The sequence below is a fragment of the Lycorma delicatula genome, chromosome 7, assembly GCF_047948215.1.
Source record: "Lycorma delicatula isolate Av1 chromosome 7, ASM4794821v1, whole genome shotgun sequence".
Classification (NCBI taxonomy): Eukaryota; Metazoa; Arthropoda; class Insecta; order Hemiptera; family Fulgoridae; genus Lycorma; species Lycorma delicatula.
This window is the reverse complement of record NC_134461.1, coordinates 126,879,369-126,893,326: the sequence shown is the minus strand read 5'-3', so window position 1 is coordinate 126,893,326 and position 13,958 is coordinate 126,879,369. Positions and strand designations below refer to the sequence as shown.

At 31.1% G+C, this 13,958-nt stretch overlaps 1 protein-coding gene across 5 annotated transcripts in view; it reads right to left on the bottom strand.

The window, feature by feature from the left end:
* The window catches only part of LOC142328224 (uncharacterized), an 890,790-nt gene that overhangs the window by 101,672 nt on the left and 775,160 nt on the right, over positions 1-13,958 (bottom strand). For all 5 annotated transcript variants that reach the window (XM_075371822.1, XM_075371823.1, XM_075371824.1 and 2 more), the window contains one exon: positions 4,382-4,502. In XM_075371822.1, coding sequence (XP_075227937.1) covers positions 4,382-4,474 — 93 coding nt within the window. In that variant the 5' untranslated portion in view covers positions 4,475-4,502. The remainder of the gene's footprint in view (positions 1-4,381; positions 4,503-13,958) is intronic.

The following is a 13,958-nucleotide window of genomic DNA, read 5'->3' as shown; positions in this document are numbered from 1 at the left end:
TTTAAAGATAATTTCTCACGAAATATTTGCAACATTTGTACATTTTTCATAATATTTGAAAAAAATAAAAATTATGTGATCATTCCATCGAGCGTACCAATTTTGTTCATAAATTAAATTTGACAATAAATATAAATACCAGGTTATTCTAGCGCATGCTTTCTCATGTAATATAAGGAATATGCAATAATCTTTCGCCAACGTAAATTGTTTAATTTTCTACTTTATTATTATTATCGGTCCATTAAAAATTTTGAGACGAAAGGATTTAAAAAAAAATTTATATATAAGTAAATTATAAAAATTATTTTTTGTGTTTAAATATATGAACGTTAAACATCATAAACGTAACGATCGTAGGCCCCCTGACATCGTCATGTCATAAGTCGCATCTAATAAAGAAAAGCAAGAGTAACAAGTATCCCATGTTAGGCTTACTAGTTAAAGTAAGGAGTGAAAATGATTTTAAATATGTTATTACATATAAGCCCACCAAAATGCAGATAATACTCAACCTAACAAGTAACAATTTCCCTCTTTTCTCCACAGGAAATTGATAGAGAATATCGTGTTTTATCTTAAATAAATCAAATTTGTTGATTGTTATCTCAGGTACCTTATACGCATCACAGCTCTAAGAAGACTGTAATAGAATAGTGTTAAGCAACAAATTAATATACTCAATTTCTATTTTAAAATGTAAATCGGTTAAATTAGGCAAGGAAGATATAATATACAAATACTTCGATATTTTGTCCTAGAACTTTTTTTTATCACGGGCATCAACAGTCATTTTGTCTTATGAGAATGTAAATTTGTAGCGTATGAAAAATGTTATGCCTGACCAGGATTCGAATCCAGGACCTCCAGATGAAAGGCCGAGGCGCTATCACTCCGCCACGGAGATCGATCGGTATTTACATTTTTCATTCAGTTCTATTCTCATAAAATTATCCCTAAAAAGTTCAATAAACAATGTCAAACAGTTGTTATACACGTGAGATTTTTTAAAAAATCATCCTTACTCCGACGACAAATTAATTTTTTTTCTTCAGTAACCTCAAAAACAGCTAAAATGATGAATTCAAAATTAATACCACACTAAAAAAAAAAAACTGGTGTTTAATCAAAAGTTTATCAGAGCTAGCATTAAAAACGTTTGTTAACAGATGAAAAAGTATTAAAAAAAAAGCTGACAACACAGTTGTAGGACTTTCCCGTTGCGCGGCTATTTAAAAATAAAATATAATTAATGTATTAATGACATATTGAAAAAAGTGCAAGTTATAATTTTTTTTTTGTCTTCAGTCATTTGACGGGTTTGATGCAGCTCTCCAAGATTCCCTATCTAGTGCTAGTCGTTTCATTTCAGTATACCCCCTACATCCTACATCCCTAACAATTTGTTTTACATATTCCAAACGTAGCCTGCCTACACAAGTTTTTCCTTCTACCTGTCCTTCCAATATTAAAGCGACTATTCCAGGATGCCTTAGTATGTGGCCTATAAGTCTGTCTCTTCTTTTAACTGTATTTTTCCAAATGCTTCTTTCTTCATCTATTTGCCGCAATACCTCTTCATTTGTCATTTTATCCACCCGTCTGATTTTTAACATTCTCCTATAGCACCGCATTTCAAAAGCTTCTAATCTTTTCTTCTCAGATACTCCGATAATCCAAGTTTCACTTCCATATAAAGCGACGCTCCAAACATACACTTTCAAAAATCTTTTCCTGACATTTAAATTAATTTTTGATTTAAACAAATTATATTTCTTACTGAAGGCTCGTTTAGCTTGTGCTATTCGGCATTTTATATCGCTCCTGCTTCGTCCATCTTTAGTAATTCTACTTCCCAAATAACAAAATTCTTCTACCTCCATAATCTCTTCTCCTCCTATTTTCATATTCAGTGGTCCATCTTTGTTATTTCTACTACATTTCATTACTTTTGTTTTGTTCTTGTTTATTTTCACGCGATAGTTCTTGCGTAGGACTTCATCTATGCCGTTCATTGTTTCTTCTAAATCCTTTTTACTCTCGGCTAGAATTACTATATCATCAGCAAATCGTAGCATCTTTATCTTTTCACCTTGTACTGTTACTCCGAATCTAAATTGTTTTTTAACATCAGTAACTGCTAGTTCCATGTAAAGATTAAAAAGTAACGGTGATAGGGAACATCCTTGTCAGACTCCCTTTCTTATTACAGCTTCTTTCTTATGTTCTTCAATTGTTACTGTTGCTGTTTGGTTCCTGTATATGTTAGCAATTGTTCTTCTATCTCTGTATTTGAACCCTAATTTTTTTTAAATGCTGAACATTTTATTCCAGTCTACGTTATCGAATGCCTTTTCTAGGTCTATAAACGCCAAGTATGTCGGTTTGTTTTTCTTTAATCTTCCTTCTACTATTAATCTGAGGCCTAAAATTGCTTCCCTTGTCCCTATACTTTTCCTGAAACCAAATTGGTCTTCTCCTAACACTTCTTCCACTCTCCTCTCAATTCTTCTGTATAGAATTCTAGTTAAGATTTTTGATGCATGACTAGTTAAACTAATTGTTCTGTATTCTTCACATTTATCCGCCCCTGCTTTCTTTGGTATCATAACTATAACACTTTTTTGAAGTCTGACGGAAATTCCCCTTTTCATAAATATTACACACCAGTTTGTATAATCTATATTATGAAATAATATTATATATAATAATATAATTAATCTTATATTATGAAAATAAAGGTAGAAATCATTTTCAACTACTGAATTTCTTATAACTGTACGGAAAATTTGTAGTTTCGAAGAATTTTCGCATAATTAAAAGAAGTATAATTTAATAATGCATATTTTCATATGCAATGGTTATACCTTAATATAAACAATAAAAAAAGACTTTACACGGTTGCATAATTTTCCCGACTTTGCCCTTGACAGATTTTTATTTCAAATATATCACACAGTTTCTACATTTTAATGCTTTAATTATGCAATATTTTAAGTACAATTGCGAAAAAAATTAAGATGTTCAGTAACAAAATCTGAGTCCGATTTGAATCCCTAATCAAAAAACGTTTTTACCTTAAAAATTATGCAATATTAAAAATATAATTGAGAAAAAAATATAAATTAATAGTAAAAGCATTGATTCCAGCTACTTGACGAAAGGAGTTTTTATTATAAAAAATACACTATACGTTACTTAATAGTAACATTAGAAGTAAAAAAATTTGGGTACCATTTGAGTGATGTGCTCAACAGCTATTTCATATAACATTTTTTACAACCAAAGTTGAAAACCAACAAATACAATATTACAAATTATAAAAAAATTTTAAAAAAATGTAATGCTTACATTGGGTGTCATCGGATCCCCTTTTTTTTAAAAAAAAAGAACATCCCATGTTATCTACATTAATACTTGAATCGAATGTCTTGAAAATTAAATTTTATAACTTTTATATTTAAATACGGGTCCTATTCAAAGCTTAAATGTTTATTTGTTGGAGTAATAATTTACTTCAATAAGTCGGCCCATTTTAGTACAATGGTATTCAAAAAGGGTAAATAATTATAGGTTTCAAAAAAAAAAAAACATGGCTAGGAAGATGCAACTTAGCGATGGGGTCGAAAGTTAAGCCAAAACTGAAACACATACAAATACTTTTCCAAAATTTCTATTTTTTGCTCAACGGTTTTTCCAAGGCAAACCTGTTTAGAAATAATGTTTAATATCCCCATCCTTAAATTCGATCGACTTAAAATTTTGGAATTTTAAGTAACGTAGTTACTTTCATAGCTTTAAAGCTCAATATTCTGCGATCAATATACAACAAGAAAAAAAATTGCAAAATCTATCCCTCCTTTATTTTTAATTTTGTCCAAAATTTTATGTCATAATGCCTCATATGTATAAAAAAATATTTGAGCCATTTTCAAAGAATTTATTTTGAGCCAATCCCGGAGATATTAATCAAAATACAGATCAACAATAAATATCTGCTACATATTTCTTCTTTTTGTGTTTTTTTGGATTAAGTGTCTTAAAATGTCGACATTTTCAATAACCCTGATACAAAAAATTCTGATCGATCGCTATACCTTCATAGCTATGCTGCATCTGCTACAATAGAGCTGTTGCCGGGAAAGTAAAAATATACACATTGGAAAATTATCACAGAACCTGATTGATATTTTCTAACAAATCCATCAGTTAATCTTTTCCTAATTTTATTTTCATAAATCACTTATGACTAATTTAAGCAATTTGTTTTTTACGAAATTAATCAAAGGCTATCGATGGAAAAACACTGACGATAGTTGCCACATTAAAAAAAAAAATAATAATTTCTATAATTTAATTCTAATCAATATTTTATACTTACATGACGCTTAAGTCCACCGTCGGTTCCATGAGGAGCCGACGTTTCAGTGGCGCTGCTATGGCGTCGTTGCATCTCTGAATCTTCAGCAGGCATTTTGACATCACCTCTTCATCCCCATTTCCTAAAATAAAATTAATCGATATTATTTTTATAATTTAATATGAAAAAAAATACTGCTAAAATAGATTTTTTAACATTAGAAAGAATATATGAAAGTAAGAAAAGATTTTGTAAATTCTCTTAAAAGTTAATGGGAAGTTATATTAATATTTTAGTTAAATACATAGGCTATTATTAATCAACTTCCGGCCGGAAGTTACAAACAAAACGGTTTCCATAACAACATAGCGCATGCGCAGTAGATATCAATTAAATTTAAATATAAGTCACATATGCAGTTAGTCGTCATTCCGTTTTGTACTGTTCGAGTAGTACGCGGTGAAATAAGGAAGCGAATGTTGCAACTCCCGCTAATGCAGATGTGCCTTGTGCTTGTTGCAGGCAGAAGGTGCAAGGAAGAGGGTGAAATTTCTATTTCAAGTGATGAATAAACTGAACGATGTTCGTGATAAACGCCGTTTGAATTACTGAACTCGGTAAAATTTTTTCTTAAATTTTTAAAATCCACTGTTTACGAAATTGTTGGACAGATTGAGTTTTCGTGTGCACGACGGACACTGAAACAATTTACAGATGTCTGCAAAACGAAAGAATTTTCGGAATTGAATTTTCGTCAGCAACACCAGAATAAAGGAAGTTAGTTTCTTGACAGTATTTTTACTAAGGACAAGATGTGTACTCGGTTCTTAGATATCGATACAAAAGTACAGCCCAAGGAGCGGATTCGCAAACATACTCGCTGAAACAGCCCAAAAAAAAATTCCAACAAACTAATTTGAAGAAACAAATTTCTGGCTACCATGTTTTGGCACCATAAAGGAATTTTGTAGGCAGAATTTTTGAAGCCTGGTACGACAATAACTGAAAATATTTATTGTGCGAAAGAGTTGAAAGAGCTTAGAACAGCGATGCAGAATAAATGACAAGAGATGCTAACGAATGGAATCGTATTTTTTTCCATTTTAATGATGACCTCACATCGTCACCGGCACTAAGGGTTGTACTAAAAAAGTTTAAACGGGAGACTTTTTACCATCCCCCTTACAACCCTGATTTGGCACCGTCTGATCTTCATCTATTCACAAAACTGAAGAATCGACTGGTTACTTGACACTTCAAAAGAAATGATGAACTAAAGAATGGAGTCAACTTTGGCGGTTGGATACTTAGGCGGCGCAGTCTTTTTGAAGTGGGAATAGACAAGTTGGTGTCACGATACGACAAAAACTTGAATTTGGGCGGAGACTATGTCGAGATGTAATAAAATAATGCATAGTAAATATTTTTCAACTTATTTTATTTTAATTTCTCGACCGGAGGTTAATTTGTAAATAGTCCTTGTAGTTTATAATTATCATTACAGAAGCAGCGAAAACGCAATAAAACAATATGATGGTTTTGGGAAGTAAATATGTTTTTTCCTTGAGATTGAAAAAATACTTCTGTTAATCTCTTAATTTATATGTCAACGACAAATTTAGTCATAAGCGAACTGTAATTTATTATATACAGCATAGCGACAATCATAATTACGGCAATGATTATAAATATTTTTCCGATTCAATTGTACATACTATTAACTCAACATCTTTTAACAACAATATTATAGGATTTTACGTAATATTAAAGTTGTTTCAAGGATTTTTAAGAGATACGGAACAGGTCGCCAAATCAACGATTCCAACTTGAACAGTTAATCTTGTTTCATTCAAATACAACATTTTTGTATAAAAATACTTTTTTTAATAGATAAAATTAAGCACGCTTATGCAAATATTTTTTAAAAAGTCTATTATAATAAATCTTTATAACGATAAAAACAAAATGCTTATCTACAAAATCAAACGTTTTGTAACACCACATCGCGACAGCATGAACAACATTTGTAAAAATGTAGATGTAAAGCAAGAAATTTAATATCTATAAAATATATATATATATATATATATAATAACAATTTTCGCAGAATTAACGAAGCGGTCATGTTTTACTGGAGGAGATAGACGTGAGATAAGAACAGTACTACAAAACAGAAAAGAACTCGCACGTGGAGTACAAGTATTGTAGATTATTGTAGAATAGTACTTAAGCGGTATATTTTAGAAGAAAACACAGAATGAAGGAGCGTTCTGTGTTTATAAAAGTGCATATATACACAAATGGAAACGAGTAAAACTGGATGTTGACTACCACTGTCATTAGGTAGATAAATTAATTTTTATTTCATTAGGTAAATAAATTTTACGTTACGTAAAACTCTGCATCGATATTCCGAACGTAGTTTGAATCTTCACAGTTGTGAGAATATTAAACAGTGAAACCTTTACAAAACGGAAAACTCCTCAAAACGTACGGTTTCCCGATATATTTTTATAGAAATTAATCTCTTCAAGATGGAAAACTCCACAATACGGAAACGGAAAGGAAACATAGATTTTACTTTTAATTTTACGTATTAATCTTGTCCCATAAGACGGAAAGAAAATTAAAAAAAAAAGATTATACATTTTACGATTTGCAAATTATAAATCCAATAGAAATGATTATTATTATTATTACTATTATTGTAATACAGTACTATAACTGTTGTTCATTTAACAATCAACTTTCACGTGAAGCTAAAGATGTAGACATAAGAAATAGTTATCAACTGGAAAAATAAAATTAAAAGAAATGACCTAGATTACGAACCAAAAAATATCGGTAATTGAGACTAACCCACTGGGTTGGTCTAGCGGTGAACACGTCTTCCCAAATCAGCTGATTTGGAAGTCGAGAGTTCTAGCGTTGAAGTCCTAGTAAAGTCAGTTATTTTTACACGGATTTGAATACTAGATCGTGGATACCGATGTTCTTTGGTGGTTGGGTTTTTCAATTAACCACACATCTCAACAATGGTCGAACTGAGACTGTACAAGACCACACTTCATTTACATTCATACATATCATCCTCTGAAGTATTATCTGAAAGGTAATTACCGGAGTCTACACAGGAAAAAAAAATTGGGATAAAACCGATTAATTTTTTCGAGCTTTACCGAACGAAATACTGTGTTTCAAAAATGAAAAGTGTATTGGAGGTAAGCAATCCAAAGAAAGACTGTTCTGGTGTACGGTTTTGCGGATGACACGTTAAACCATTGGTGATAGGTAAAACTTGGAAGCCTCGCTGTTTTAAAAATGTCGTTCAGTTACCACTGGAATGGTACGCTAATAAAAAATCTTCGATGACGTCTAATATAATTGAAAAATGGCTACGTAATTTAAATGAAAAAACGGTTAGTGAAAATAGAAATATTCTACTATTTTTAGACAATGTGTCGCGTCACCCTCATAGAAATTACTTAAAAATAAAATTTGTGTTCTTTCCACCAAACATAACTAGTATAACTCAACCGATGGATCACGGGTTATTAAATCATAAAAATTCATTATCGGAAACTCATTCTGCAATCGCTAGTCGCCAATATGGACTTAGGTTCATCTGTTCAAGAACAGACGCACAACTATTCTGGATGCAATAAGGTGGCTCTCTTCATCGTACAAATTACAAATAACTGTGTTAAAAATGCGTTTAAAGAAACTGGTTTCTACACTGAAACCGATAATGATTATGTTCCCGATAAATGTACATTGCGCAGTACAATATTGCGTGAAGTTGAATTTCTGTTGCATAGAAAGCGGTCAAACATCGGTTCATGCAGAAGACTACGTAGGTATTGATAGTGATTTGGTAACCGAAGAAGGATTTCAGACTGTAGATGAAATTATTTTCTGTGAAACTAGCAAGATTAACCAAAGTTCAGAAGAAGAAGGACACGGAGAGGAGACAGAAAACAAAATTAACAGTTCCGGAGAAGCATTGGGTACGGTCGCACGGCTGGAAGAATTCGCGATTCGTATAAACAGCGATGATTTGCGACAAAATATGGTAACCGCTAGAATGTATTATTGAAAATGAAAGTTACAAGAGTAAATTATTGAAACAGAAAACTGTACTTGACTGTTTTAGGAAATGATTTTATTTTAGAATTAGTGTTAGATCTTGTGTTTTAGGCTAAATGATTTTTTTTCTATTTACTTGTATTACTGAAGTATACATTTGAAGTGAAGTGTATGAATTACTGAAAAGGAAAGTTCCAAGGGTAAGTTATTGAAAAAAAAACTGTACTTGATTATGTTAGAAAATGATTTTATTTTATTTTTGGGCTAATTATATGTCTTCTAATTAAACGTAACTTAAATGAAAAATTTTTAAAAATATAAAACACCCTCTTTTAGTGTAACTGATCAATTTTTGAACATTAGTGGTTATGTTCAAAAATTATGTTAGTGGTAATGTTCTCTATATACAGTGTAATTTCCGGATGATTCCAAACGTTTATCCTTGTCTAACTTCTTTACATTTGTATAATTCATAACACAGGACCACACGATAAGTTAGCTGGAGTTTTAAAAATTCTGCTAGACGGAAACCTCTTCAAAACGGAATTCTTACTCGGTCCCTGAGATTCCGTTTTGGGGAGCTTTTACTTTACAAATATCCGTTAAAGATAAGAGACTGTCATTTTACTTCATTGTATTTCTGTTGCCTTGGCGATAGAAGTATTATGAGGTAAAAGGATTAATTTTTGTTTCTTTAATAAATATCTTTAATTCACAACTTCAACCCCCGAGGAGACTAAGGCCTCAACCTACTGTTTAAAACATGCTTCCCTAGAATAATATGAATATATCCTGAAAATCTGAAAGCAATCGGTCGGTCGGTTCTCGCGTGATGATCCTGCAAACAAACAGATAGACAAACTTTCACCCAGGATAATCAAAATTATTATTTTTTGTTTTTAATAAATCCATTAAAGAAGATTTTGTAATCGTACTTTCACAAAAAAAAAACGACCTGACAAATAATTAACATGAATTCAGATGTGCAAAATCTTAAATGTTATTTTCATATCTTGATGATAAATTGGATACTACAGCGCTAAGTGGTAGCAGTATCAAATACATTTGTTAGTAATAGTTAATATTTAAGGCAAAAACAAACCGGTATAAAATCTTTAATTATGTGTAAAAATAATAGGGTTTTACGGCAAAGTTCTTTTTAAGCGATAAAATAAACTGTAATTATCACATTTAATTGTTTAAAAATAAAATATAATCAATTATTCAACAATACAGGATAAATACGTATTTATTTACAACTGTAAATTAAATTTCTAAAAAATAAACAGTAGTGGTTATATGTAAATAAGTAATGAAACTTTATTTTATGTAGTATTAAGTGATGCATTTTTATTTCTTTTAACTAAAGCTTTTTAAAAAGAGAAGAATTTAACTCGAGTTACCTAATTACGGTAATAAAAAAACCATAATGATATTACGATTCTTTGTATTTTAATTCACGATAACATTATATACTACGTATATATGATAAAATTAATATTATAAATTACCCAAATTAAAATTCTACAATCATCATAAAAAGTGTGATAATAGTACAATATATAAAACCTTACATCTATATATTTTATCTCTTATATATACACAAAGTTAAACAACAAATAACTCGTAAATTAATAAAAACTGAGAAAGAGATAAAATAAAAAGTACATGGAACAGATTAAACTCTATAACAGTATATAAATAATAAACTTTATTTTATTCCGTTCAAAATTATCTACGTAACAATTATAATATGTTATTATTTAATAAGGAATTTCAGATAAAAAGTGTATTAATTTTTAAATGGATAATACGCTGCAATGTAATTATCAATTTTCTAATAACTATTTAGCAATAAAAGGTTAGTAGATTAAAAGAAAAGACGTTGATTAAAGATTTTTAGTACAGCATACGTACCTTGTACAATTTTAACTACATAAAATAGTATAAAAACAGAAATAATCTAACATACTTTTAGATGTATATCTATTTCAAATACAAAAATTAAAAATTATTAATATATTAATTAAAAATTTGCATCAATAAATAAATTGTATACAAAAAAAATAAATAATAATAAAAATAATAAAAAACCTGACATTCCATTCATGTCGATCTCTGAGCGGAGTGTAGTCTCGGGCTTTTGTCCTGAGGTTCCAGGTTCGAATCCCGAGATAAATCATGGCATTCTTTATACGCTAAAAATTTCTATTTTATATTCCCATGCAGAACCTTAAAGGTTATTTTTATATGGTGAATTAATCATTAAAAAAAATTAAATAAAAAGAATCAAAATCTTTGACGGAGTTAATAAAAAATTATTTAAATATTAATGACCCAACCGCTTCGCTCACGTGAATTTTGAGTTTTAACCTAAAATAAGTTTCTAAAAGAGATATTAGATTTTTGTTAAAATTCTATCATAATTTAAAGGTTAATGTTTTAGTGAACATAAAAGCAAATCTCAATTAACTTTGGCGGGGATATTTTGATCTCTGGTGCGCTTGCTGAAATTAATTTCGTGTTTTCGAAAAAATTCCATCATAAATTTCGTACGTGCATGGAGCGTCAGTTGCGAGCGTTTAAAGCAGCTATGTGCAACATGCAGTCCATGGGCCGCATGTGGCCCCTGTAGATTTTACATACTTTCATGCATTAAAAATTCTAACAAAAATTATATTTTATACAAGTAATTGAACATCTACGTATATTAGCTATGACTGCTTAAACCGTAATACAGTTTTCAGTGTTATTTTTTTTTATTAAACTATTTACACCAATCATGGATGGGGCTTTTATTCTTAACTTTTTAACTTATGAAGCTAAAGAAACACGCTGTAAAAGATTTTTATTTTTAAAATAATACGATTTAAAAATAAAATACATGTTTTCATTTTTTTTTATTACGACACAGCAACTTTACAAACTGTTTAGCAAGATAATTTTGAACAATAAGTAAATGAGTTGTATTTCAGCTATCATTATTTCACAGACCCAGCCACAAACAAGTTGCCACAGATCCAGCGGCTTGTGACTTAATAATGAAACAGAAGAGCACTTCGTACGGCCAGACCATAAAGTCACTTAATTGAAACGATAAGATAAGAAGCAAGAATATTGTTCCTCAGAAATCTTGAAAAATCACTGATCGTGTTATCTAATAAATTGACCGCCAAGTAATTCGGGTACCGATCCAAACGATTTTGATACCGTAGGCTGACCAGAGAGATTTCCTGCCGAACGGTTAGCAACTTAAGATCATTATATATAAGGCTATTACTTATACACCAGTGTATTTTGACCATTTTCCGCTTACTATCGAACTGTTTCCGCTTAGAAGTGATATGTTTCGCCCGAGTAAGTCGTCGATCAAGATGAAAACCCAAATATTTAGTCTTGAGATCTCGGAATCGGAACACTGAAGATAGAAATAGGAGGACAATGTTCCTTACGAAGGGTGAACGTACCGTGCTTTCATTTTGTTTCGTTTATTTTTATTTTGCAACATGTAAGCCAAGATTTGAGGAGAGTGATATAATCTAAATAAAACGAGACTCAGTAGTCGGATTTTCGTGGACAGCAAGAATTGCAGTATCGTCAGCAAACGTTGCAATTATAGTATCTGCCGTAATTGGCAAGTCAGCCGTAAACAGAACATACAAAATGGGTTCGAGAACACTTCCTTGAGGTACCCCTGATTGTATAACGGTACCCCTGATTGTATTTTTGACGGAACAAATCCGTCAAAACCTCTCCATTTTTAACTTGAAAGCACCTGAATTCTAAGTAAGATTTTAGTAACGCATAGAAAACCTTCGGTAAAACCTTTTTCAGTTTATAGTGCAACCCTACATGCCTATTCTCAATAGCTTGACTGACATCGAGGAAAACCGCTGAACAGTACTGCTTCTCGTCTACAGCATGATTTATAACGTTAACAATCCTGTTTGCCTGCTCCACAGGAGCATGTCGTTCCCTAAACCCAAATTGGTGAGCCGGAACATGAACGTATCCACGAAACGCTTTAGTCTATTCAAAAAGAGCTTTTCAAAGACCTTAGAGAGCACAGGAAGCAGGCTGATAGGCCTATAAGATGTTACATTTGTGGGGTCTTTACACAATAAAAAAAAAGAGAAAAAACGTTAGAAACAAAATATAAATAAATTAGATTTGGGGAATTTGATAAAAAAAAACACCATCATAACAAAAACACTAAAAAATGTGTAAATAAGTTAAACAATTTACTTAAAATATTGAGAGGCGGCCGGCCATTTACTCCTCCTGTCTACGCGGCGTGCGGCTCATGTCACACTCGTAATATTTTATTGGCCCGGTAACGATTTTGGGTTGGACATAGTTTAAAGTATCAATTGTTTTAATGTGGAAAATAATCAAAAATCGTAACCATGAATAATAATTTCTATATTAGATATAAATTAAATTTAATCAATGAATCAAATAATACGTAATATTATTATCTATTTAATTAAATAAAACAAAAATAGTTTAACTATAATATAACCAGAATTAAATTCATTATAAATTATCTTTTATCTTACGATTTTATAGTTTTTGAATTCTCAAATAGATGGCGCAGCATGTATCGTATCGAATACGATTTGTTTTCGTATTTTTTTGTCTTCAGTCATTTGACTGGTTTGATGTAGCTCTCCAAGATTCCCTATCTAGTGCTAGTCGTTTCATTTCAGTATATCCTCTACATCCTACATCCCTAACAATTTGTTTTACATATTCCAAACGTGGCCTGCCTACACAATTTTTCCCTTCTACCTGTCCTTCCAATATTAAAGCGACTATTCCAGGATGCCTTAGTATGTGGCCTATAAGTCTGTCTCTTCTTTTAACTATATATTTCCAAATGCTTTCTTTCTTCATCTATTTGCCGCAATACCTCTTCATTTGTCACTTTATCCACCCGTCTGATTTTTAACATTCTCCTATAGCACCACAAATTATATTTCTTACTGAAGGCTCGTTTAGCTTGTGCTATTCGGGATTTTATATCGCTCCTGCTTCGTCCATCTTTAGTAATTCTACTTCCCAAATAACAAAATTCTTCTACCTGCATAATCTTTTCTCCTCCTATTTTCACATTCAGTGGTCCATCTTTCTTATTTCTACTACATTTCATTACTTCTGTTTTGTTCTTGTTTATTTTCTTGCGATAGTTCTTGCGTAGGACTTCATCTATGCCGTTCATTGTTTCTTCTAAATCCTTTTTACTCTCGGCTAGAATTACTATATCATCAGCAAATCGTAGCATCTTTATCTTTTCACCTTGTACTGTTACTCCGAATCTAAATTGTTCTTTAACATCATTAACTGCTAGTCCATGTAAAGATTAAAAAGTAACGGGGATAGGGAACATCCTTGTCGGACTCCCTTTCTTATTACGGCTTCTTTCTTATGTTCTTCAATTGTTACTGTTGCTGTTTGGTTCCTGTATATGTTAGCAATTGTTCTTCTATCTCTGTATTTGAACCCTAATTTT